The sequence below is a fragment of the Camelus dromedarius genome, chromosome 21 (genome assembly GCF_036321535.1).
Source record: "Camelus dromedarius isolate mCamDro1 chromosome 21, mCamDro1.pat, whole genome shotgun sequence".
Lineage (NCBI taxonomy): Eukaryota > Metazoa > Chordata > Mammalia > Artiodactyla > Camelidae > Camelus > Camelus dromedarius.
In genome coordinates, this window is record NC_087456.1 from 21,306,868 (window position 1) to 21,330,363 (window position 23,496).

Below are 23,496 nucleotides of genomic sequence, written 5' to 3' on the forward strand. Positions count from 1 at the left end.
GGAAAGGAATAGGACTCTAGGTCCACACACCAGGGACTGGAGTTTGCTCTTTGACAGGAGACAGGAGACCTAGCAGAGAATGAGATCCCTACCTCTTCTTCAGGAAACAAGCTTTTTTATTTAACTGGTCAGGCACCCCAAGCCAAGGTAGAGAGGCTCATGACCAGAACAACAGGCATCTGTCCACAGTCCAGACATCCCCCTCCTTGGGGCTCAGGGACCTGTCTGGCTGCTGAGCTCCCAGGAGGTCCAAGGGGTGTGACCTCCCTCCCTCCCTGCCTGCCTCCCAGGCCCAGCCCAGGGCTGGCTATAAAGCCAGCCCAGCCTGGCTCTCAGCACATCCAGCTGGGACCTTCCTGGAGCCTCCTCCAGGGTCACATCCACTCTCCTCCTCCTCCTCCTCCTCCTGAGCAGCACCATGCAGCCCCTGTGGCTCTGCTGGGCACTCTGGGCGCTGCCCCTGGCCGGCCCCGGGGCGGCCCTGACCGAGGAGCAGGTCCTGAGCAGTCTGCTGCAGCAGCTGCACCTCAGCAAGGTCCCTGTCCTGGGCAAGGCCGACATGGAGGGGCTGGTCATCCCTGCCCACGTGAGGGCCCAGTACGTGGCCCTGCTGCAGCGCAGCCACAGGACCCGCTCCCGGGGGAAGAGGTTCAGCCAGAACTTCCGAGGTGAGGCCCTCCCTCCCCACTGCACCCTGGTCCTCGTGGTGGGGGGAGGGCTAAGACTGGATGTGCCTGCTCTGGGAGGTGTCTGGGGGCCCAGGGTCCATGGGGGACCACAGACAGTGAGGATGGCTGGCCTGGGCCCCTGGTCTCTGTCTGCACTGAGGGCCTCCAATCTTGGGGCCAGGAGGAGCTGTGCCAGGTTGGACCCGCTGCCAAAGCCAAGGCAAGAACAGATATCATGGGGTAGGGAAGCAAAGTGGAAGGAGGGGAGACTAGAGAAGGGGAGACAGAGTGTCAAGGGACTTTGTGCTGGTGGACGAAGAGGCCAGCCTCAGCAGAGAGTGTTGCCTTAGAGAGAAAGGACTTCTGGGTTCAGTTCTCAGCTATGATACTTGTTTTACTTTGGACAAGTCGCTAAACAACCTTAGCCTGTTTGCGTTTCTGGTGATGAGGTTAAATTAGCTCTGACTATTTCGCAGAGTTGTGGCACGTGAGATGTAAGGTACCGGGTCTGAATCCTGTTGCTGCCTCTCACCTCCCTGGGGCTGGGGCTACCTCCTTGATGCCCAGAAACAGACCAGGCTGGGTTCCTGGGGAGATGAGGAGATGGGTTCTGAACACCTCAGCATGGGTGACTGCTGGCAGCCATGTGGCTGGCTGGTCAGGTGATCAAGCTGCCAACCTGGAACCTCAGGTGTTGGGGACATTTGCCTGGTGCCTCTGAGGAGGGAGTTTACCTGTCCTCACCACTCCCTCAAGACTCAGTAGCCCCACAAATTTTACAGGGCCCTTGCTCCTTGCCCTCCTTTGGAGGATATTTCTTGGGCATGAGCCCCCCTCACCAATCAGGGAAATGAAAGTAAATTCAGGGCTCTTCTGCCTCTTAGGAAAAACCAATTTCAGCTGGTGACCACAGGTTTCCACTGGCTGGGTCCTCTGCCTCCCACCGTCCATCCCCACTCCTGCTCCTTTGCCTAAAGAAGTCTGCATGTGTGTTGTCTGCACTTGAAGCCCACCCTCACCCCCAGCCCTTGCTCAGCATCCTGAATCTGCCACTACCAGCTGAGGGTGGAGGCCACTATAAACCCCAACTCCAAATGTCGGTTTTAGAAACCGGCTTGCCCCTAACAGTTTCCCAAGGAGTGGTGGTGGTCTCTTTCTGTCCTGGTCCACCATTTTCCCAGCCTACAACTCTCCCTGGGCATTACTGGGGAAATCCTGTTTACTGGCTCTGGGCCCTGCACCCTCCAAGCTCCGCTGGCTCCCGGGGGGGCCCTGCTGACCCTGTTCGTGTCCCCAGAGGTGGCCGGCAGGTTCCTGGTATCTGAGGCCTCCACACACCTGCTGGTGTTCGCCATGGAGCAGCGGCTGCCGCCCAACAGCGAGCTGGTGCAGGCGGTGCTGCGCCTGTTCCAGGAGCCGGTCCCCAAGGCCGCGCTCCGCAAGCACGAGCGGCTCTTTCCGGGCAGCGACCGTGCCCGGGTCACCGTCCAGTGGCTGCACGTCCGCGACGACAGCTCCAACCGCACCTCCCTCATCGACTCCAGGTGGGGAGGTGGCGGCTGGGGTGTGGGGGGAGGAGGAGAGAGAAGAGGGGAGGAGAAGAGAGAAAGAGGGAGGAGGGAGATTGGGCCCAGCGAGGGGGGCGAGGGGGTGGGGAAGCAGGGTAGTAGAGGCCACCTGGCAGGGGGTGGGAGAGGCACTCCCGGGGCTGTCCTGAGCCGTCCCAGTCCCCAGCTCTCAGCGCCAGCTTGTGTCTCTGGTGTCGCAGGCTGGTGTCCATCCACGAGAGCGGCTGGAAGGCCTTGGACGTGACCGAGGCAGTGAACTTCTGGCGGCAGCTGCACAGGCCCCGGCAGCCGCTGCTTCTGCAGGTGTCGGTGCAGCGGGAGCACCTGGGTCCGCTGGCCTCCAGCGCCCACAGGCTGATCCGCTTCACCTCCCAGGGGCCGTCGGGCGCCGGGCAGGGGGAGCCCCAGCTGGAGCTGCACACCCTGGACCTTAGGGACTACGGGTAAGTGCTGTGGGTCAAACAAATCAACCTGAATAATAAGGCAAATGGGGGAGTTAAACATATTTTGAAATGGGTAACGTTTCAGGGTGCTATGGAAATGGATAAATATATAAAATTTCTCCGTCCTCTCAGGAATAGTATCAGTTCTGATTATTTTGGGGTTATTTCTAGTTATCCATCCTCACCACAAATATGCAGCATTTTGGAACATTATGAGGGATGGATCATAAATCTCCCTCCAGCTGCCCCACCGGACCCCACCCTGGGCCCCTTGACCTCTGCCCTCCCAGCTGACCTCTGCCTTTGCCTCTCCTTGTCCCCACAGAGCTCACGGAAATTGTGATCCTAAGGCGCCAATCACTGAGGGCACCCGCTGCTGCCGCCAGGAGATGTACATTGACCTGCAGGGATTGAAGTGGGCTGAGAACTGGGTCCTGGAGCCCCCAGGCTTCCTGGCCTATGAGTGTGTGGGCACCTGCCAGCAGCCCCCAGAGTCCCTTACCTTCAAGTGGCCATTTCTGGGGCCGCGACAGTGCATCGCCTCAGAGACGACCTCGCTGCCCATGATTGTCAGCATGGAGGAGGGAGGCAAGCGCAGGCCCCAGGTAGTCAGCCTGCCCAACATGAGGGTGCAGAAGTGCAGCTGTGCCTGGGACGGGGCGCCCGTGCCAAGGAAGCTGGAGCCATAGGCACAGGGTGTAGCTATCAAGGGACTTGGCTCCTGTGTGTGTCAGAAGTGTTCTAGGGCACCAGAAGAGATGGGGATTACTGAACGGCTGATGGCAAATGTTCTGTGCTGTCTACTGAGTTCTTCTGACCAGTTAGCTCACCTCCTGATTTTTGTTTCCCAGGAACAGGACTTCCTGGCCAATGGGTAGCCCCTGCCCAGTCTTCTCTCTTCTTGACATTATTCACTGCACTGAATCCTAAGCACTTAGCTGTGTAGGTTTTATAACCCAAGAGCGGAAATCCTAATTTGTCATTGTTTCCTCGTCCTATCACTGGATCTGGGCTGAGCTCTGTGGTATGGGCAGGAGATCCAGCTGCCATTCTAGGCTTAAAACCTAGGGTCAAGTATGGGTGGTATGTTCTCAACTCAGATAACAAGGGCATTTTGCAAGAAACAAATAAAACACATTTTATCCTGTATTTCTTTGTTTTACCCAGAACACTGTAAATTGGGAAGGAACAGAAAGTTCTATAGAGATTAGGTCAACCAGATTAGAAAACTAAGGAAAAAGCTAAAAAAGACTTGTTCAGGGTCTCAGTTAAGTGATACAGGATGCTAGGATTGAATTGCCTAACATACATAATGTGGCTATGGTTATCTGAACTCATGTTTTGATCTATCTTGGCTCTTTCTTGATTTTGAAATAACCTACTGAAAATCAAATTTAGAAATCCCTTCCCTCTCTGAAATCAAGGATCCTGACTTTTCTCTCTCTCTCTCTCTTTTTTTTTTTTTTGGTCAGTGGCTCCACCAACCTAATCACTGGGGTTAGAACCTTGCACTTCCCTGGACCCTACTGTACATACCAGGCAGTGGGTGGTTCCATTCATTGAGGCAGGGAAGGAATAAAGACACGCAGGTAGGGAGTATGGGGGGAAGAGTGGGGTCATTTTGAGGAGCCAAGGGCAAGTCCAGTGGCCACACCCAGGAACCTGCTGGAGGTCGGGAGTGCGGCCCTTGGCAGCGGGAGGTAACAGCAGGCAGCAGGAGAGGAGAGCTGACCGGGAACTTTCCTGAAAAGACAAGGGCTGGGCTGAGCACAGGGGCCAGGAGCAAATTCTGGGAAATAACACGAGGCTGCAGGTGGGGGAGAAGGAGGAAGCCCTTCTGGGATAGAAAAGAACTGTCAGAGAAGCAGGAGACAGCCCCCACCCCACCACCTCCACTCCTCTCCGGAGAGCCACAGGCTGGTGCTGGAGCTGTGGGGAGGGAGGCAAGGAGAAGACTTTCATCATCACAATAAAAGGTGAAAGCCAAGACGTGAAGAGGTGGGGAACCTGCAAAGCTGTACACGTGCGGCGTGAAGAGCTGTTCAGGATTTAGATTTAGCGCTGAAAGGGACCTGAGAGGAAGCTTTGTTCCAGCCCTCTCGTGTTGCAGATGGGGAAACCGAGGCCGGTGGAGGACGGCTGTTTGCCGCAGCAGGTAGTGCTCTTCGGTTTCATTGGGGGCGCGGTCCTCACTGAACCTCGTCCTGCGTCCTGCCTAGCGCACACGCTAGCGCCCTTGGGGAGCTTACAGTTCAGTTGCAGAGGTCACCACCTCAAAGGAAACACTTTGGATCCAGCCCGGGGAGACGCCGCGCTCAGTGAGCTGGGCTAGATCCGTGCCCCTGGCGATCCAGGTGCTAGCAGTACCTGCCTTGGCCCCAGGAGGCCGCTGGAAACACTGCAACCTCCGTTTGGGGCCAAAGTAGGACCGTCCCCGCCGCACCAGGGCTTTCAGCGCCCCGCTGCTCAGAGTGGTGGGGGAGCCGCGGCCCTTCGCAGCCGGCGCTGGGTGACCGCTGACTGCGTGGAGCCGAGGCGCGGGCTGAGTCCAGCCGAGCTTTCCATCCTCCCATTCCCCCGGGCGGGCCTAAGAGCCGGTCAAGGAAATTCTCTGCAATACGACGACAATCAAAAACGTTTGCCGATGCTCTCAGCGTGTGTCCCCGGGCCAAGACCACCCGGTGCTTGGCCCGGGGTTTCCAGAGGGACCCGGGGAAGGGGGCGAGCCGGGTGCTGGTGAGAAGAATTGGCCCTGGCGGCCCCCTCCTCGGTCCCAGGACGTGAGCTGGCGGGGCCGGGGCCTGCAGACCGCCGGGAGGAGATGCGCTAGCTGAGCGGCAGTCCTGGGGCCAGGGCTGGGCGGACAACGCCGAGGGGTGGGTGGCCCCGGACGCGGAACGCGGCCGCAGGGGCGGGGGAGACGTCCCCGTGGGCGAAGAGCAAATTGGGCAAGCGGTGGACGCAGCTCTGCGCATGTGCAGGAGGAGCCAGAGTTTCACTTTGTAACTTTTAAGTGGTCGGGACGCCGCCCCGCCCGGCCAGGTGGAACCAGACAACTTCCCCGGACCGCGCCGGGCCGCCGCGCCGCCGCCGCAGGTAAAGGGAAGGGGCGTTGAGGAGGGGGAATGTTGTCCTCCGTCTTTCCCGGGACGCGCAGGACCTGGGGGCTACACCAGAATGCCTTGCCAAGTGTCCGGTTCCGGGGCGCGGCCCTCCGGTCTCCGCAGCCCCCACTCCCCAGCAGGGGCGACGGCGGTGGGTGAGAGGAGAGGGTCCTTCCTTGGGCCGCGCAGACCGCGCATCCCCATTCTAGCCCCGCGCCTTTCCCAGCTTCCCGGCGGCTTTTCCGGACTTCTCTCTCCAAGGCTTCAGCTTTTCGCTTTTACGGCGGATCCCTCCCATTTCCCTGTCTCTCCCTCTGGGGATTTGTCAGCTGGAGTCGGCCTCTCAGCCTAACTAGGAGCGCAGCTAGGGGCTCTCTCCAACTAGGCGAGGTAAGCGAGGCAGGCCTGTGAAAGGGCAGGGCATCTGAGTCCCCTGCTGCTGGGAAAGTAGAAAGCACCTTGGGGCTGTCCTTCAGTGACCACTCACTGCAGCCCCGGTGGAGTCCTAAGGTAGGAAGCTGGGGGTTTGGGGAGGGGAAGGGAGGGTGAGGAGAACTTTGCTGAGAAACCGAAACCGCAGAGATTCCAGTGCCTGATAAGCATGGCTACCTGAGACCCTGGGTTGGCCTCCGTCTTTCAGCGCAGGTGGTGTCTTTAAGAGCGAATCCTCAGCGTAGTATGCAAAATGAACCCCCAGCTTCCTTGCACCCTGAAGTTGTGTGGCTGAGTCCCAGCCCCAACAGTGTTGAGGGTTTGAAGTTAAGCCAGTGGATTGTGCTCACCAGTCCAGACCCAGTGCATGCAAGGGGAGGCATCCTGGGGTCTTTCTCAGGCCCTGGCTCCTGTAGAGTCATGGACAGTCACTGGGGATGAGGAAAGACTCCAGGTAATCCCTTACTGCAGAAACAACCCACATCCCCCCCTTATCCCTCCCGTATACCCCACTGTCTTCGTCCCGTCCTCCGACACGGATCAGAGAGTCCTGAGTCTGACTGCCTTGAGGTGTGTATATACAGCAGAGGCTCCTTTTCCCTTTGCAGACGCTCCTGTTTGTTTAGTTTGTGGGCAAAGGTCTCTCTTAGCTGTTCACTGGGCTCTAACAGGGAAGATATCAGATGGATATCTTGTGTTTCCCATTGTTTGGAGAGATGACTTAACAGCAGACAAGTTTTGAGTGCCCACTAGGGTTATGCCCTGGGCAAAGTGCTTTATGGGCATTGTCTTGGAGGTATGCCTCCCACCAGCTGTACAGGAGAAACATCATTGTCCTGGTTTCACGGAGAAGGAAGCCAAGGCATGGAGCGGTTAAGCCACTTGTCTAAACTGCGTGGTGCTGAGATCCTAACTCCAAAGCCTGCTCAGGTGCCTGCCAGGTGCACTGCCTCCCCCGGGACCAGACGCTGTGCACTTTCCTTGGCGCTGCAGGGCTGGTGTCTGTGGAGGTAAATGGTTGTTCAGGTTCCTGGGCCCTGCTTGGTGGGGTTTTAAGGAGGAGTTTGAGACCTTCTTCTGCATCGAGAACATCAGAGTTAGCTTCTGTGGCAGGAGGTCTAGAGCTGCTTGCAGTCTTGCTATCCCAGTGACAAAGCCGGAAGATCTGGTGATGATAAAAATACACTGAATTTGCTTACACACTTCTTGCAGCGTTCTGCTGGCATTTCTGCCAGGGAGGCATAAAGATCTTCAGGTGTGCTACATAGAGCTCTTCAGGGGCCAGTCCTTGCTCCCAGCTCGGGTGGGAAGGGGGTTAGCATTGGTGATTGACTTCTTTGGTAATTTTGAGACCAGCTGTTGGATTTAGTCCTCTGTCCCACTGACCACAACCAGACTCTGGGATATATGTGGGCTGAACTTTGAGTTGGGGCTTGAGTCAGCTACTGCTCACCTGACCACTGGGCCTTAGGAGTAATTCTCGGCTTTCTTGTCTTCTGAGTCTTGGCCTGAGGAATGAGATGATGAGCAGAAATTTCTCTGGGAGGCATGGATAAGACTAGGCACTCGCATTTGCATATCTGACAATATGGAATGACTCAGTGTTGCCAAATGTACAGGCTGGGCAGGGCGCCTGTGGCCACAGGGCCTACTTGCTGGTTTGACCCCTGCCCACTGTCAGTCTTTCGCCCACTGCGCCAGCTCTCTCCTGGTCACCGCCAGCTGAGTCCCCTTCTCTCCTCCTCCCGCTCCTCCGGAGCCTGGCAGGGCCGCCCTGTGGTGGGTGTGCTCTTAGCTGTCCTCTCAGAGTCTGCCTGTTTGGGAAGGTGCAGAGGGCCTGGTCCTAGAGGGACCGTGGTGGTTCAGCAGAACCTGGACTTCACATGTGTAACAGGCAGGGACAGTCTACAACTAAGCCAAAAGGTCTGAGAGCAATTGTGGGCCCCCAAAGCATGCCCTCACCTGGGCACCTTACCTTGAGGGGGCAGACTGGACAGGCCACCTCTTGGGAGCTCTGAGGTTCCATCCCAGGCTGGTAGTGTTTGCTGGCTGACGAAACTGAGTCCTTCTTATCAAACTGTGTAAAACCACCCAGGGGAGCCTGTTTGACTTAGAGGTGTGACTGAGACTGATGGAGGAGGAGGAGCCATAGGTACCTGCCTCCCGTGGAGTCTCTGCTCTCCCAAAACTTGGCACAAAGCTGTGTCAGTGAGGGTCATCCCGCCCCCGGCACCACCATAGCAGCCACCCTGTTCCAGGGACAAGGCGCCCTCTGTGAGCATTTTATGGGGATTTTTTTCTTAGCACTTCACTTTTCAAGCCTTCCTTGTTTGTTCCACTGCATTCCTTTTTCCTGATGCTAGCCCTTGGGGGACCATGGGAAGCCTTCCCAGCAGCAGCTACCCCTGGGGCCTGTATGAGGTCTGGGACTCGGTCTGACCAGGAGCCCACAGCCACCAGTGCTTCTGTGGGGAAGGACCTCTGTCCTGACCCCAGTGGGGCCTCGAGCCATTGGAGAGGAGGGGAGAGGCTGGAGCCTCAGGGGATGCTGGGGAGGAGAGAGCAGAGAGGAGCAGGGCTGCACAGAGGAGTGAACCTTCCCGAGTTCTGGGAGTCTGGGGAGAGAGCCAGGACAGGAGGGAGCCTATTGGGAAGAACCAGAGGCTCCGTATGAGCTTTTGAGTTCAGGGACACTGGGGCAAGTGTGAGCGCAGGGGAAGTGTGCTGAAGGGCTTCAGGCCAGAACTCCTGAGCTGGAAGAGGGCCACCCCCACGTGACTCTGACCATCTGTGTTCCCTCAGATTCAGGGAAGTCTGGTGCCCCATGACCCTAATCAGGAAAGCTCGGCAGGAAATGAGTGGTGGGCCTGAGGCAGCTCGGGAGGTGGCCAGGGCTGCCACTGCCTTTGCCAGAGCCAGTGCCAACTGAGGACCTCTCCAAGGGACTCATCCTCCATCCTTCCTTCTCCTGGCATCTGGTAAGTGTGGGGACAGGAAGCAGAAGTTTCCAGTCAGCGTCAGGCTGCACATTCTGTTGGGGTGGTGCCACTGGGTGGAGTTTAAAAGACGGAAGCTAAGACCATCTGTCTCCAGAGGCAGCTTTCCTGACTGGGCAGAGCCACCAACTCCATGTCTCTGGCATCACACCCTCCAGCCATTGCCAAGTCTCTACAGGGATGAGAAAGTGACTTGGCCTTCTGGGGGATCCTCCCAAGCCCTTGGACCTCCCACCGCCCACTCTTCCTGCACGTCCTGTCATGTGTGTGTGAGATGGTCCCCAGCAATCCCAGGGGCCAGAATTGGGAATCACCTTTCCCCAACACACACCCACCAGTATTACCTGGCAGGCCAAATCTCTCTTTGTTCTCTATACCTTTTCTTCTCGTCCCCAAGATTTTTGTCTCTAACAAAAAAATCAGACTTAGCCAAAGTCCTCTGGGAATCTCGTTTAACCAGATTTAAGGTGATGGGACCTTGAGAGGAAGGGGGTACTAGCATTTTTCCAGGCTCTTCAGCCACAGACAAGTGTGAAAAGCAGGCGAGAACTTGGGCACCAACTCTGGGGCCTTTGGTGTTAGGAGACAGACACTGGAGATTTCCATTAGTTTCACTTGGGCTGCCAGGAGCCTCAGAAAGGAAAGGTCAACAGCCAGCCTGGAACAATATTTGCTTTGGAAATGCTGAACCTTCCAGTAAGACTAAAAGGACCCAGGAGAACAGGGATGAGAGGGCGGAGCCAGGGGAGCTTTCCAGGGACATGTGATGGGTGACCGAGGGGTTCCTGAGGAGGCCTGGGACCCCCTCCTCCTCCTCGCCCTAGACCACCCCCCTTTGCCTTCTCTGTCTCCTCATCTCTGCTGCCCCTTCCCGGCTTTCACCCCTCACTAAACGAACGTGTGTGTGTTAGCCAGCTGCAGGGGGGTGTGGTGTAGTGGAAAGAGAACTGGCATCTGGGACCCAGGAGCCTGGGTCTGAGACCTAATTCCGCCCTAGTCAGCTCCCTAATCTTAATGGAAATCTCAAGCTTCTGAGCCTCGGTTTCCACATGTATGGAGTGGGCCTGCCTCGGAGGCCCCAGCCTGACATCCCATAAACTCTTGTCTGTGGCTCAGATGGATCAGCAGTTGTTGCCCACTCAGATGCCCTTCCTCCTCCTCTGCTGATTCCTCTGCCCTGCCTTCGTCTCCCCTGCCTGTGCCCCAGGTCTCCCAGGGGCTCCCACAGGAATGACCTACTGGCAGCAGCCCCTGAGGCTGGGGGAACCTGGCACCCCTTAGGCAGGCACTGCAGCAGCTCCCATCCTTCCCTTTCCTCCTTTTCACCCTCCTCTGGGGAGGCTTCCAGCTGTGTCCTGGGTGAGCCACCCACCCCATCCATCTGGGCCTCGGGGCCGTTCCCACAATGGAGCTATTCTCTGCAGAATCTGCCCGGCATGCAGGGTCCAGTGCCTGCCTCTCCTCGATCCCTGTGCCCCACCAGCCCCTGGAGGAGACACCCAGGAGGCCTTTGGCTCTGCCAGTGCTGGCTGGGGAACCACAGGAGAGTTGGAGCCCTGACCCTCTGCCCAGTCCCATTCTCCAGGGAGGACAGGCACGATGACCAACTCCCCGTTCCTGGAGCTGTGGCAATCCAGGGAGGTGTCCATCCGTGAGCAGCTGGGCATCGGGGACCAGCCCAATGACTCCTACTGCTACAACTCAGCCAAAAACAGCACCGTGCTCCAGGGGGTCACCTTCGGTGGCATCCCCACCGTCCTGCTCATAGACGTCAGCTTCTTCCTGGTGAGACTCCTTGTGAATCATGTCAGTTATTTGTATGTTTAACCCCCCTCCCCACCCCCCGGCTCTGGGCTTTCTGGGAAACTCAGGTGAGGAGCCAGACTTACCTGGGTTTAAATCCCAGCTCTGCTACTTCCCAGCTCTGTGACCTTGGGCACATTACATAGCTTGCTCAGGTTTTTGCTCTGTTAAATGAAGGTGATAATTCTTACCTTGGAGAGTCTTGGAGAAGACTGAACAAGGTGATGTATGGAAAGAGCACATGTCGCTGTTCCTTTGATTATTATTGTCATCGCCGAGTTATCAGCCCGTTGTGGGTCTAAGGCCCCTGGGAAGGGCCAGTCCACAGGGATAAGCGATGTGAATGGACGGTTTGGATGAGAATTAGAACAGTTGCAAATCCCAGTTTATAAATGTTACCCCTTGTTCTCCACTGGGGTCCCTGGGGCTTTTGGAGGATCGGACGTGGAGAAAACGGGGAAGGCAAGGACACCTTATCAGGGCTGATCCTCACAGGTGGCTTTTTTTAAATGTTGACCTTCTTGTTCCCAAAGATCCCCCCCCAATTTGGAATATGCCATTTTCTCCTCTAGACTGGCTCAAACTTGGCTAGGTGACATTTACTGGGGCCCAGGGGCACCTGCTTTTCACAAGTGCCCGTGGAATGGTCGGTCCCTCTCGACACCATCCCCTCACATGTAGCGGAGACCATCTGAGTAAACGGGGTAAGAGGGGGCGGAAGGGGTAGACCCCTTGGGCTGCTTTGGGCCAGAGGTTAGTCTTGGGTGGGGGTCTAGGGGAGGGGAGTTAGTGTGGCCTGAGGGCCCCAGTCCTTGAAGGAGACAGATATCAAACATAAGTTTGCTTACAGGAAAAATGTTCCTAGGAAGGGGGGAAGGGGTTTTTCACCCCTCTTTCCATTTTCCTCCCTGGGGTCAAGGATTAAGGTCTAAATGGTTGCATTAGAGTTTTGCTACAATGTTGGTTCTTTATGAGCAGATGTGGGAATCTGGGTGCTACTCATGATGCTTTTGTGGAAAAGGGCTCTTTAAGTGCCAGATAACCCATGTCTTGGAGCCAAAACCCATTTGTAGGTTGAGATCAGTCATATCTACCAGCCTTGGTTGAGAGGCGGGAATAGGCAGGAGTGTGGTGGTGGATTTGAGGGTCGGTGGGATTAATGGAGGTGGGTGGTCCTGGAACTGTGATCTAGTGTTGTCCTCAGAGAAGGGAGAGTCTGGGCCAAGGAGAGAAGTCTGGAGAGGCAGGCTGGGGTGGGTTTGTCTGGAACAGGGTTGGTTGAGAAGAGAGCGTCGCTCTCCAGTGGAGTGTGCTGGTGGGGGTGGATTTTTATTGCAGGAAGTTATGGGGGTGTGAGGGTGCTCACATAAGAGCCAGAGGGGCCTAGAGAACATGAACACATGGGACATGTCCACACCACACAAGCCAAGGAAGCAGCAGCCAGGGCGGAGGGGACTGCTGGGCAGCCTTTATGTTTGCCAGACAACAGGACTCACCTGCCCTTGAAAATATATCACCTACTTCCAGATTCATCTTGAGAAAATTCTTTTGGAACTCAGCCCCTCTGGGGTCAAAAATCCGCAATTAAAACCCCAGTTCCTGACCAGGGAAGCCAGGTATATGCTTAAAACTCGTCTCTCTACCTCCCTGAACCTTGAAGGGAAGGAGCCTGTCCAGGGAGGAGAGAGGCAGGAGCAGGGCCTGCAAAGGTGGACACTTAGGGAGGGAGGAGACATCTAGAATCAACAGATTTTTAGAGCTGAAAGGGGGTTAGAGAAACTTGAGTCCAGCCCCTTGCGTTGCTGTCAGGCACGTGGGCCTGCTCAGGGCCCAGCTTGCGGCAGCCGAGCCAGCCAGAGCCTCAGACCACTGGGGGCGGGGGGCATTGTCCCCACATGCTCTATGCCAGGTGTCCCCAGAGCTTGTCTTTAAGAGAACCAAACTCAAGGTGAAGATCTGACTGCTGCTGGCTTGGCCTGGGGTGGGGGCAGGGGCTCTGCTACCTTGGTTCTGTAGTTAAAAGTGAAATTCTATGTGAAGTAAAGAAGGGAGCTGTTCCCCGGGGCTGCCGTGAAGCCAGACCTCGCTTTCCTGCTCAGGGGCCCCTGAAGCCAGACCAGGCAGAGGAAGAATGTGGCTGTTAACGCTGCCTTAAGAGCAGGACCCTTGTGCCCGACTAGGAAGGTGCCAGGGCAAGCTCAGTGCCAGCATCGACAGCCTTCGTGACTTGGGCACAGGGGACTGGAGCTGGGGAAGAAGGTGCGCACAGCATCGAGCCCTCAAGCTGTGTGGCCCTGAGCCACACCTGAGCTCGGTGCCCTCTCTGGTTCTTCTAGCCCACTGAGTCTAAGCAGGTGGGCTTGGCCCCTGAGACAGCTGTCTCTCCTAATCAGAAGCCATCCAGTATGCTTTTACTTGGTTTCTTTTCTACTTGTAGTTTTTAATATTGGTGTTTTCCATCATAAGAAGAAGATTCTGGGATTATGGCCGCATTGCCCTGGTGTCAGAAGCAGACAGGTAAGAGACCCATCACTCTGAGTGTGTGAGAGAGGCAGAGAGGGAGGGGCTGGGCTGGGGATTGTGAAGCCCACCAGGCACAGCCCACACATGATGCTGGTGTTAGTTTTGTTCATTGGTGTATCTGCCAGGCCTGGCCCCGAAACTGTTCTCTCTGCTCCTCACCACAGACACATGAGGTTAGTCTCGTTACCTTCTTTGTGGCAGTGAGAAAACCAAGGCCCACATGCCGGCTCTCCCTCGGGGCTTGGGGCTGGCTGTGGCCATGAGCCTGCTGCTTCAGGCTGCAGAGGAAATCTAGTTCCCTTAGATACGAGGGCTGCCTTTCTTGCCTTGAACATTTTCAGGTGTATCTTCTTTGAAATCAATTAGTTTGGGTCTGGGGATGAGGCAAGGTAGACTGAGAAGGGCAGCAGGGCCATAGGGGAGCTGTCCCCATCCTCTGGGTCATGGTCAACTGGTGGCCATAATCAGCCGGCTTCGATAGCCTGTTACAGAGCACAGACTGCCTTGGCCAGGACTCAGTTCCTTCCACCTCCACCCAGGACCTGCCAGCTCTCTGTGCATGTATCCTGAAGGGGGAAATGAGTTCCAGATCTGCACAACTAGAATTTCCAGCTCTGGCTGGCTGTCGCACACCCCAGGATCTTGTGTCAGACGCAGCAATAGGAAGCGAGTGGGGAAACACGGACTGGCCTGGGCTGCCCCGCCTGAGCCTCCCAGGGGCTCCCCAGGCAGATCCCCACTCTTGCCCCACAGACAGCTCTCATGCTGAAATGTGGTCAATGCGGGCGGGGCAAGGGGGTGGCTTTAAATGCACCTTCTTTCCTCACAGTCTCTACTCTGGTGTTTGTGAAAGCCCCAGATGTTAACCTGGGGGTAAGGTGGTGGGGCCTCTTGCTTCAGCTGTGTGCAAGCCTTGGACTGTTAGGGGGAAACTTCTGAAACACCTGGTGCATTTTCGGCACATTCACCTCTAGGAGGGCTGAGTACTCCACAGAATAGAGCACTTGGAAGTCAGGAGACACCCCCACTTCCATGGCTGTGTGATCTTGGTCAAGACCCCCAACTTGTTGGATTGTTTCCTTCTGTCCTTTCTTCCCTGTAGGGTTACCATGAAGGTCAAATGGCACAGTTGTCTGGAAGGACTTTGACAGTTAAGTTTCACCAGGCCTTATGCCATTAGAAATGGGGTGGTGGAGCCAGGAGTAGGAAAATAGAAGAAAAACAGCACACTGCAGACCCCTCAGATTCGCAGGGTTACTTAGAAAAAAGGGTCTGATTAAAATGCCACAGCGTAAATTGCCCCAGTTCATCAACTCTAAAATGCACAGTGACATTTTCTCATCTGTGAAATTGGGGGCTGCTTATTATCATTGGTGGTCATAGTTTAATTGACAGCATTTTTTTCTTTCCCCTAGTGGTTCATAAAAATAATTGTGCCCCTTACATTCAGTGGTGTCTTAGATTTGATAAAATACAGTATTTATTCCAAGTTTTAGTTGCTATGTTGGGGAATATATTGTAAACAGGCAACACTTTGAAGTCACTTTAGGTAGACCAGTCATGGTGCTGAGGTTCAGGGGCACAGGATGGTCCACTGATGCTCTGACCCTGTTATTCATCCATGTGACAGAGTTTTATGTCTCGCCGTACCTTGGAATGCTCATTGCTCTTGCCTGTATTTTTCACAGGGTGACTTATGTTTTGTCCCAGCCACTGAGGGCTAGTAGCTTTGGTCCTGAGCTCTAGGATGCTGGACATAAGCTTTCAGACTTTTTAAAAGAATTATCTGCCATTCTTTCCTTTTGTGTTTCTAGTGAGTCCAGATTCCAGAGGTTGTCGTCCTCCTCTTCAGGGCAGCAGGACTTTGAAAGCGAGCTGGTTGGTATCGAAGGGGCAGTTGTGGCTGTGGCTGTGGGGAGGGGGTCGCAGGGACTGGCAGTGATGAACTGGGGGGAGAGGGTGGCTGTGCTCCTCTTTAGCTGCTAACTTTGTACCCTTGACCTTGACTGGCAAATACTGGTGAGAACTCTTCTCTGCTTTGATGAAGGCACCTGAACTTGAGAAATACCACAGGGAAGGTGGAAGCTGGATGACCCAGGATCTTGAGACTTGATTAAGTCTCAGGCAGAGGGTTACTGCACTTGTCTGTGTTATCACACTTACAGCTTTGTGTGGCAGTTAATTATTGACTTGCTTGCTGGCTTATGAGCCAGCTGTGGGCAGGAACCATGTCTTATCCAGCCCCGTTCCCCACCTCCTGACACCCAGTAGGTGCTAAGTAAGTGTCGAATGAATGATGAACAAATATTTGTCTTTCCCAGCCGGGTGACAGTCCAGCTTTGTGGGGTCTTAAGTGTAAGAGATGAGATGGACAGTAAGACCTACGACACCCTTTCCCTCTCTAGATCCCACTCCAGGGAGCTGTCTAACGAGTGGGCATGTTTCCTGACTTTTGTCCCGCACCTCATTCAGTCATTCTGAAACAAACAGAAGCCCTCGTCAGCTTCTCCAGAGTGGTCCTGAATTTTCATCAGCTCTCGATACAGGTTTCACGATTTGACCCAGGAGCCTGTATAATTCCTCAAAACTGTCAAAACTTGGGGGGTTTTCAGGAGAGTTTCGGGCATAGGATGCATGTTCCGAAGGACTGGAAGCACACAGACTCTGTCATGTTTGGGACTAGAGGGTGGCTTGCTGAATTTGGGACAAAAGCACTGTTTTTATGAAACAAAAGATTAGGTGGTTATTTAATGTCAAAGATGATTGTATCTGCCTCCAAAAAGCAAAGATTATTGGACGCTACTCCCTGTTCTCCGTTTTCAGGGATGCTGCCCCTGGCTGACTGCGATCTTCCGCCTGCAGTGAGTACAGCATGGTGGCTGCGGGGAGGCTTTGTGTGGGTGGGTTTGTTTGGGTGTTTGGCCAGTCAGGAGGAAAGAGCCAAGATGCCTGGTCCTGAGCTGGAGTCTCTTAGATACTTTTCAGTTAAGGCCCAAAGCATTATATGGGGGCTGAGAATAAAGGTAGCTCTCAGGCAGCCCCTGTGCAGGCTAATTAAAGCTAATTTTTTGCTTTAGGCAAGAATTATATCTACTTACTATTTAGCTCTGATATATTTGATTGGAAGCTCTTCTAGGCAACTTCATATGTCTTTGAATTAGTGAAAAGTAGAGAAATAATGATTGCTTAATATATTCAGCTTATTTGGTTAAGAGTTTTTTTTCCCCCCAAACTTGGGCCCCTTGGGTGTATGTATCTTTTTGAATTAATTCTTATTTTGTGGTTGGCTTTATTCGTTTGATAACTATGAAAGTTTCAAAAGCTAAAGCTCTAAACATTCTTAGAAGCAATAGACAGTACATATATGTAAATTTTTAAAATGTGCTGTATACTGTGTATATGTATTTATTTACATGCAATATATTGTATATGTGCAGTCAAATTGTAACAGTTCTAACCTAATAAAACTGAAAAACCAAAACCAAAAACAAAAAAGCCCCCCAAAATTTCCCCTTCAAGAGAAGTCCTGAAAGAGGTGCTTGGTGGTTATGAGCCAGTTAGTCACCTCGCATGTGGTGGCAGCGCGAGAGCACATCGGCTCTGAGAAGCCACCGTTGTAAGACGCACGTTACTTTACACAGCGCCAAGAATGAGAAAGTGCTGCCTCTTATGCTATAATCAGCCATGATCACAGGGTGCACCCCATTTCAGAGGTGTTGAAATATGAGAAGGACATCTTAGAGTCGATGAAATGTGGTGGTTATGAGACACTGGGTAAGGCCTCTGAACCACAGTTTTCCCAGCTATAAAGAGGGGCCGAGGATAACACCTGCTCTGTCTAATTCGAATAAATTAATATGTGTGAGAACACCTTGTAAACAGTCACAGTTGGTAAGAGTTGTTCCCAGGGGAACTGGCAGGAGGCAGTCTGTGTAGAAAAAGCCAGTGAACTCTGCTCTGGAGCCGGAGGAAGCAGGAGGGGTTTCTGGGAGGGAGGAGGGGACAGAGGTGGGAGAACTGGATTTGCCAACCTCACCCATCCCTGCCCACCATAAAATCATGTCAGTAGGGTTCATTTCCTCCTGATATTGGAAGTAATTCGTACTCTGTGCAAAGAATCCCTCACATGCAGAGAAGAATCAATAAGAAGAAATGTTAAGTCAACACTAACCCTACCTCTGAAAGATGCCCTTGGTAGGTTTTCCTCTGCTCAGCCACTCTCCATGGTGCTGCTGGTTGGGACTCAGGCCACTCGGGCAAGCTGGGAGAGAGAGTGGGGGCCGTGAGCCTGGACACGGTGCAGCTTTGCTCAGGAGGTTCCCAGAAGCCCTCTCATCAGTAGCTTTGCTTGTTCATCGAAGCAAAAAAGGGCTGTGGGATAATTTATGGACACACCTCCCCACACAAACATGGACACAAATGCTTCTAGAGCCATAAAATGGAGCAGTGGCAGGTGTCTTTGTCCAGGAGTATGGGGTGCGGGCTGAGAGGGCAGACTCTGGAGTTCATGTCATAGCCCTGCTATTACAAGCTGGGTGATTGTAAGTGTTAATGTAATTTTTATGTACCTCTGTTCCCTCATGTGTGGAAAAAAAATGGAGATAAAATTGGAACCTACTTGGCAGGACAGTCATGAGGATTAAATGAGATAACCCGTGCAAGACCCCAAGGGCCAGCCTGTTACCACCACTCATTAGGATTCCATGTGTGTGTCTTGGCCAGTGATGACCACATCCTGGAGTGGTGTGGGGAGGATGCCATCCACTACCTGTCCTTCCAGAGGCATATCATCTTCCTGCTGACGGTGGTCAGCCTCTTGTCGCTGTGTGTCATCCTGCCCGTCAACCTCTCGGGGGACTTGCTGGGTAAGGTCTCCTCATCGTACCTGAGTTGGGCCCGGGCAGAGCGGCAGCCCTGGGGAGAGGAGCTTTGAAGGATTAGAACCCCAGGATTCATGCTTAAATTCAGGTGTGAGAAGGTCTCAGGGTGACTTTTTGAACTTCTTCATCTGATTAAAGATCTGGAGAAGAATCCACCCCAAACCCGGGCCAAGAGCTGGGGCCCCTGAGGTCTATGTAGGAGGAAGACACCAACATTTATTAAATCAGGGGCTTTCAGAGGATGTACAGGTTCCTGCCCCCACCCAGATCAGGAGGCCACAATTAGTGAATCCAGAAGATGTTTGTGATGCTCAAAGTGAAAATCCGAAAGGAGAATTATATTTCCAAGCACCCACAGGAATCTGGCATCCAAAATACCACCATGAATCCACTTCTTATGCTCAGTGATTCCCAGCCTTGGTTTTGGAAACAGCTTAGGATGTTTCTGGATTTCTCAAGGAATGCCATAAGAATCTCAAAGCAAGATGAATTCAAATTGTGACTTTACGCATATGATAGGTTGAGAAGAAGCTGTCAGAGAGCAGCTTGGAGTAGAGCAAAGGCCATGGCTGGTGTAGCTCTGGAAAGGCAGGGCCAGGGTCCCTGTCCTCTGACTGGTCCAGATGTCTTTTGCTCCTCCTCAGAGCTCCACAAACCAAGGCTGCTTTTGCCCACCCCCTCTTCCCTAGTGTGACCTTGGCACTGAGTATCTGTGCTTCTCTGCAGATAAAGACCCTTACAGTTTTGGGAGGACGACAATCGCGAACCTACAGACTGAGTGAGTTTGAGGTGGGAGGGCATGAGGGTGCTGATGGCTGAGCCCAAGGAGAAGGCAGATTCTGGAGCCCAGGGTAGCAGCCAGAGCAAGCAGGCTAATGTCTGAAAGCCTCTTTGCAGCTAGTGCCTGTTGCTGGGCTGTGAGTATGGCTATGCCCCGGGCAGCTGTTGTGTTGCCATGGGTTTTAGGACATATGGAGGGCCCTCTGGGTCTGGGGTTCATTTGTCAGGACAGTGCCCTCTCTAAAGGGACAGTGGCCATGTGACCTCTGTCAGAGGAGCCTGTTGTGAAGAAGCCATTGGCCTTCAGCTCAGTGCCATGAGGGTAACCTGCCTGGGAGCCCAGCCCTGATGGCACCTGCCGTCCCTCTCCCCCCCAGCAATGACCTCCTTTGGCTGCACACCATCTTCGCCATCATTTACCTCATCCTCACTATAGTCTTCATGCGGCACCACACCCAGTCCATCAAGTACAAAGAGGAGAGCCTGGTGAGTGAGGCTGGGGGGTGGGCGTGTGCTGGGGAGGGTCTCAGGTGGGAGCCGGAGTGGAATGGCACCAGGCTTATTCTCCAGGACCATGACGGCAGTGAGCATAAGGAGGAAATTTTTTTTCTGACAGATTGCATTAGGATTTGGATATTTTCCTCATGTTTTGCCAACTAGCTTTTATACTTGTGGGGTTTGGGCTTACTGATTCTAAGTAACTTCCAAGAAGTTTGGATTGAGATCAGCAACCCACAGCTTGACAAGAGGAGGGGGAGTTTCTGTTACATGGTTCCAGGCCTGGGGCCTCTGATCTGCTCATTTGTGACCTACTTTAAGTCACTTCCCCTCTCTAGGTTCTTTCTTGGTCATGCCAAGGAGGCTTATAGAAATTTCTTTGGAAATGTGTTCTTGACAGCCTAGAAGACAATACCGTGTAAATAGTAGGCTTGAGGGCTCGATCAGGCCAGGAAGTAGAGTACCTGCATTGCCCAAGTCCCCTCTGTTTTCTTTGGGGTGGGGCTTGAATGGGGTGGAAAACCTGGATTCCCCCGCAGACTGGCTTGCCCTGGTGACTTTTCTCCCTGGTGTGTTTCTCTGGCAGGTGAGGCGGACCCTGTTCATCACAGGACTCCCCAGAAATGCCAAGAAGGAGATGGTAGAGAGCCACTTCCGGTGAGCAGGACAATTTCTGCGAGCCACTTCCGGTGGGAGAGCAGGGACTGAGCAAGCCCCTTCTAGGCGGGACAGACACCTTACATGAGCACTCTGCCTTCTCTTGGGCACCCACAGAGATCCTAGCAGGACCTGGCCCAGCCACGGAGCTCTGCTGTGTGCGGGCAGAGCCCAGGCCAGGGTGTAGGGGCAGATAAACATCTTGAGAACTCATGGGAAAAGAAAGGGATTCACCCTGGGCTTCTCAGCGTCAGCTTTGCAGAGTAAGAGATACCTGAGAGAGAGCAGTCTCAGATGGGAGGCTGTGTAGTCATGGGTTCATCCATCCATTCAGCAGCTGTCTCTTGAGTGAGCACCCTGTCTGGAGCCCTGTCCTCCCAGAACTCACTCACTGCTTAGCGAGTCTAAGCTTTCCTGGCAGAACCTCCTTTCCAGAAACCTTTACTGAGCACCTGTACCAGGGATTCCTGCAAGTGGAGGCTGGAGGAGGGGCTTTCCCACAAAAAGGAAATTGTGTGTGTGGTGCCATGAATGCAGGATTGTCGTGTGGAGTATCAGGAAAGGGGATGGTGGAGGGAGAGCAGGGCGGAAGGCCCCGGACCCTGGGCTGGGGACCTGAGGTTTCAGGTAGGAGTCTGTATTCATTTCTCATCAATTCAGCAACAGTCATCATTAATTTGTATGAGCTGGGGGTTGACTACAGCATAACTTTGTGCTATTTATGAAGAACACTTGCTAAGCAAATTATCAGTATAAACAGAATTGTAAAATGAATGTTTAAAATTTATTGACTAACTCCTCTTTCAGAAACTCCAGGTATTTTAGAAATATTCTTTTATGTGTAAACACTGGATACTGGAAAATTTTTTTCCCTATTCCTTAAACAGCCCCCCAAAGTTGCCTACTAGGCAACATTTGGAAACAGTAGCTCCACTTAGTGTGTAATCTTTAAAAAAAAAAAGAAAATCCCCTCGTTCCCATACAGACACTGAATCACACTTTCCCCTATTTTAGGAGGCCCTTTTAGTGAACACTGCTGCGCTGTGTGGGGGTGAATGTGTGAATTTGCCTTGCAGCAAATGCTTACACGTTTGGTCTCTTCCTTAAAGCTCGTTTGGGGACCTGAAATTGTTCTACTGACCAATTGAATGTCTGACGTTTCTCTACTGTCTCTCTCACTAAAATGTAAACGTATCCACACTCCATCCCCAGTGCCTGGCATGCAATAGGCGGGGATTTACACAGTCCAGGAATGATTTTTGTATGTGAGGGAGCATCATATGGTGGCTACAGGCATGGGCCCTGGAGCTGGGCCGCCTGCATTCACATCCTGGCTCAGACGCTCACTGGCTGTGTGACCTTGGGTGCAAGTTATTTTAGCTCTCTGACTCTTATTTTCCTCATCTGTAAAATGGGGACAAAACCTCACAGGTTATGATGAGGATTAGATAACTTAATGCTCTATCAGTACCTGGCCAATAGTAAGTATACATACAGCATACTTATAGTATTTTACTATGTTGATGCCTGTGTAAACATTTTCTGGGCGGAGGGCTCTTTGATTTCATCAGACCTAAAAGGTCTGTGCTCTTCAAAAGGGTCACAAACTGAATAGGATTTCAGTGATGGTCCACAGTAGATATGACCTAGAGCAAACAATACATTTATTCCTTTGGGTGGGTAGAAGAGGTAATGAATAGTGTTGATTTTTTTTTCCCCTGGAAAAGTGCCAACTGATTTAAAGCCAAGTGGATATAAGCTTGTCAGTTTCAGGCAGTTACTTTCATGCTATTAAAAGAGACCTCTTTGTATTATATTTCAAAATCTCCCTCTTTGGTAAAAGACAAAGAGGAAAGAGGCCTCCTCTGGCGCAGAAATGAGCTGCGTGATTGCTCTGCCATGCTTGGAGGCTTGGGGGTCTCCCCTTCCCCAGAGGGGTGGTTCTTGTTTCTAACCGCCATTTTTTGCCTCCGGCCCACCCCGGGCACAGGGATGCATATCCCACATGTGAAGTGGTGGAGGTCCAGCTGTGCTACCACGTGGCCAAGCTGATTTACCTGTGCCAGGAGAGGTAAGGGAGGGCTGGCAGGCCAGGTGTGCCTGGGTTAAGCTGGCCTGCAGCTTTCTGACCCCTTCCCCTTCTGAGACTCTCACCCTCCTTCTTTGCTGACCTTGGATCCCCCAGTGGGGAAGGGAGGAGGTTGGCCCTGCCCCTCTCTTTTCTTGTTTAGAAAGCTGAGCTCCTGGTTCTGGTGACCAACAGTTGACAGTGGGTGTGGAGACTGTGAGTCGTTTTACAGGTTTGTGAGCCTGAAGTTTGTTCTTCCTGCAGAAAAAAGACTGAGAAAAGCCTGACCTATTACACAAACCTGCAGGTGAAGACAGGCCAGCGGACCCTCATCAACCCCAAGCCCTGTGGCCAGTACTGCTGCTGCGAAGTACAGGGGTGTGAGTGGGTGAGGGCCCACGCTTGGGCTGGGGGTGTGGCGCTGGGCCCCCCGACACCTGCACGGGGCCACATCATCACAAGGGGCTGTGTCCTCTGCTAGGAGGACGCCATCTCCTACTACACGTGCATGAAGGACAGGCTGATGGAGAGGATCACAGAAGAGGAATGCAGGGTCCAGGACCAGCCCCTGGGAATGGCCTTCGTCACCTTCCAGGAGAAGTCCATGGCCACCTAGTGAGTGTGGGCCTGTCCCAGGCCCTCTCTTGGCTGACTCTCACGTCCCTTTCCAGATAACTTGCTGTCCCTCTTGGATAGAGATGGCACTGCTGAATCACCATCACTGGGATTCGTTTGTGGCATTTCCACCTTTTTCTCTGGGTGTGGCTGGGGGCAGGGGACAGCCACCCACACTCACTCCCTTGGTGAGCCCAGCCCGTGTTTATGCGACATCTGGGCATGGGTGATTGCTTCTGAGCCCCTCTCTGGTTGATGTGGCCTTACCCCACTGCAGGCTCTCAACAGCTGCCCCAGGGCTTGCATTGTCCCAGCATTCTGCCAGTGGGGTAGATGCTGCCCTCCTTCATATATCTGCTCCGGAACCCTGATCCTCCTCCTGTGCATGGCCTTCCCATCACCCTACAGGTGCACAGCTGTGGGAGAACACCCCTGGGCGCTCCTGGGCGCTTCTGAGAGCC

The 23,496-nt window shown here is 53.6% G+C and overlaps 2 protein-coding genes and 1 long non-coding RNA gene across 6 annotated transcripts in view; 2 read left to right on the forward strand and 1 right to left on the reverse strand.

Moving 5' to 3' along the window:
• Positions 1 to 418: 418 nt before the first annotated feature.
• On the forward strand, positions 419 to 3,368 carry LOC105100259 (left-right determination factor 2). Its single transcript, XM_031438455.2, has 4 exons — positions 419 to 668; positions 1,966 to 2,212; positions 2,437 to 2,679; positions 3,005 to 3,368. The coding sequence occupies exons 1-4, from the start codon at positions 419 to 421 to the stop codon at positions 3,366 to 3,368; spliced, it is 1,104 nt and encodes a 367-aa protein (XP_031294315.1).
• LOC135318794 (uncharacterized) lies at positions 2,590 to 5,479 on the reverse strand. Its single transcript, XR_010377154.1, has 4 exons — positions 4,216 to 5,479; positions 3,182 to 3,420; positions 2,975 to 3,080; positions 2,590 to 2,686 (listed from the first exon to the last, which is right to left on the reverse strand). It is a non-coding gene; the product is annotated as an uncharacterized LOC135318794 (long non-coding RNA).
• Positions 5,480 to 5,629: 150 nt separating this feature from the next.
• Positions 5,630 to 23,496, forward strand: part of TMEM63A (transmembrane protein 63A) — a 30,762-nt gene continuing 12,895 nt past the window's right edge. The window contains exons 1-13 of one of the 4 annotated variants that reach the window (XM_010992552.3): positions 5,630 to 5,775; positions 9,018 to 9,193; positions 10,636 to 10,996; positions 13,452 to 13,531; positions 15,352 to 15,415; positions 16,361 to 16,398; positions 18,260 to 18,402; positions 19,144 to 19,195; positions 19,575 to 19,683; positions 20,282 to 20,352; positions 22,343 to 22,423; positions 22,685 to 22,808; positions 22,902 to 23,035. In XM_010992552.3, the coding sequence (XP_010990854.2) occupies positions 10,811 to 10,996; positions 13,452 to 13,531; positions 15,352 to 15,415; positions 16,361 to 16,398; positions 18,260 to 18,402; positions 19,144 to 19,195; positions 19,575 to 19,683; positions 20,282 to 20,352; positions 22,343 to 22,423; positions 22,685 to 22,808; positions 22,902 to 23,035 (1,082 nt within the window). In that variant the 5' untranslated portion in view covers positions 5,630 to 5,775; positions 9,018 to 9,193; positions 10,636 to 10,810. Of the gene's footprint in view, positions 5,776 to 6,345; positions 7,226 to 9,017; positions 9,194 to 10,635; positions 10,997 to 13,451; positions 13,532 to 15,351; positions 15,416 to 16,360; positions 16,399 to 18,259; positions 18,403 to 19,143; positions 19,196 to 19,574; positions 19,684 to 20,281; positions 20,353 to 22,342; positions 22,424 to 22,684; positions 22,809 to 22,901; positions 23,036 to 23,496 lie in introns of those variants that run through there. The other 3 variants (XM_010992559.3, XM_010992567.3, XM_064477260.1) reach the window with 3 other exon arrangements.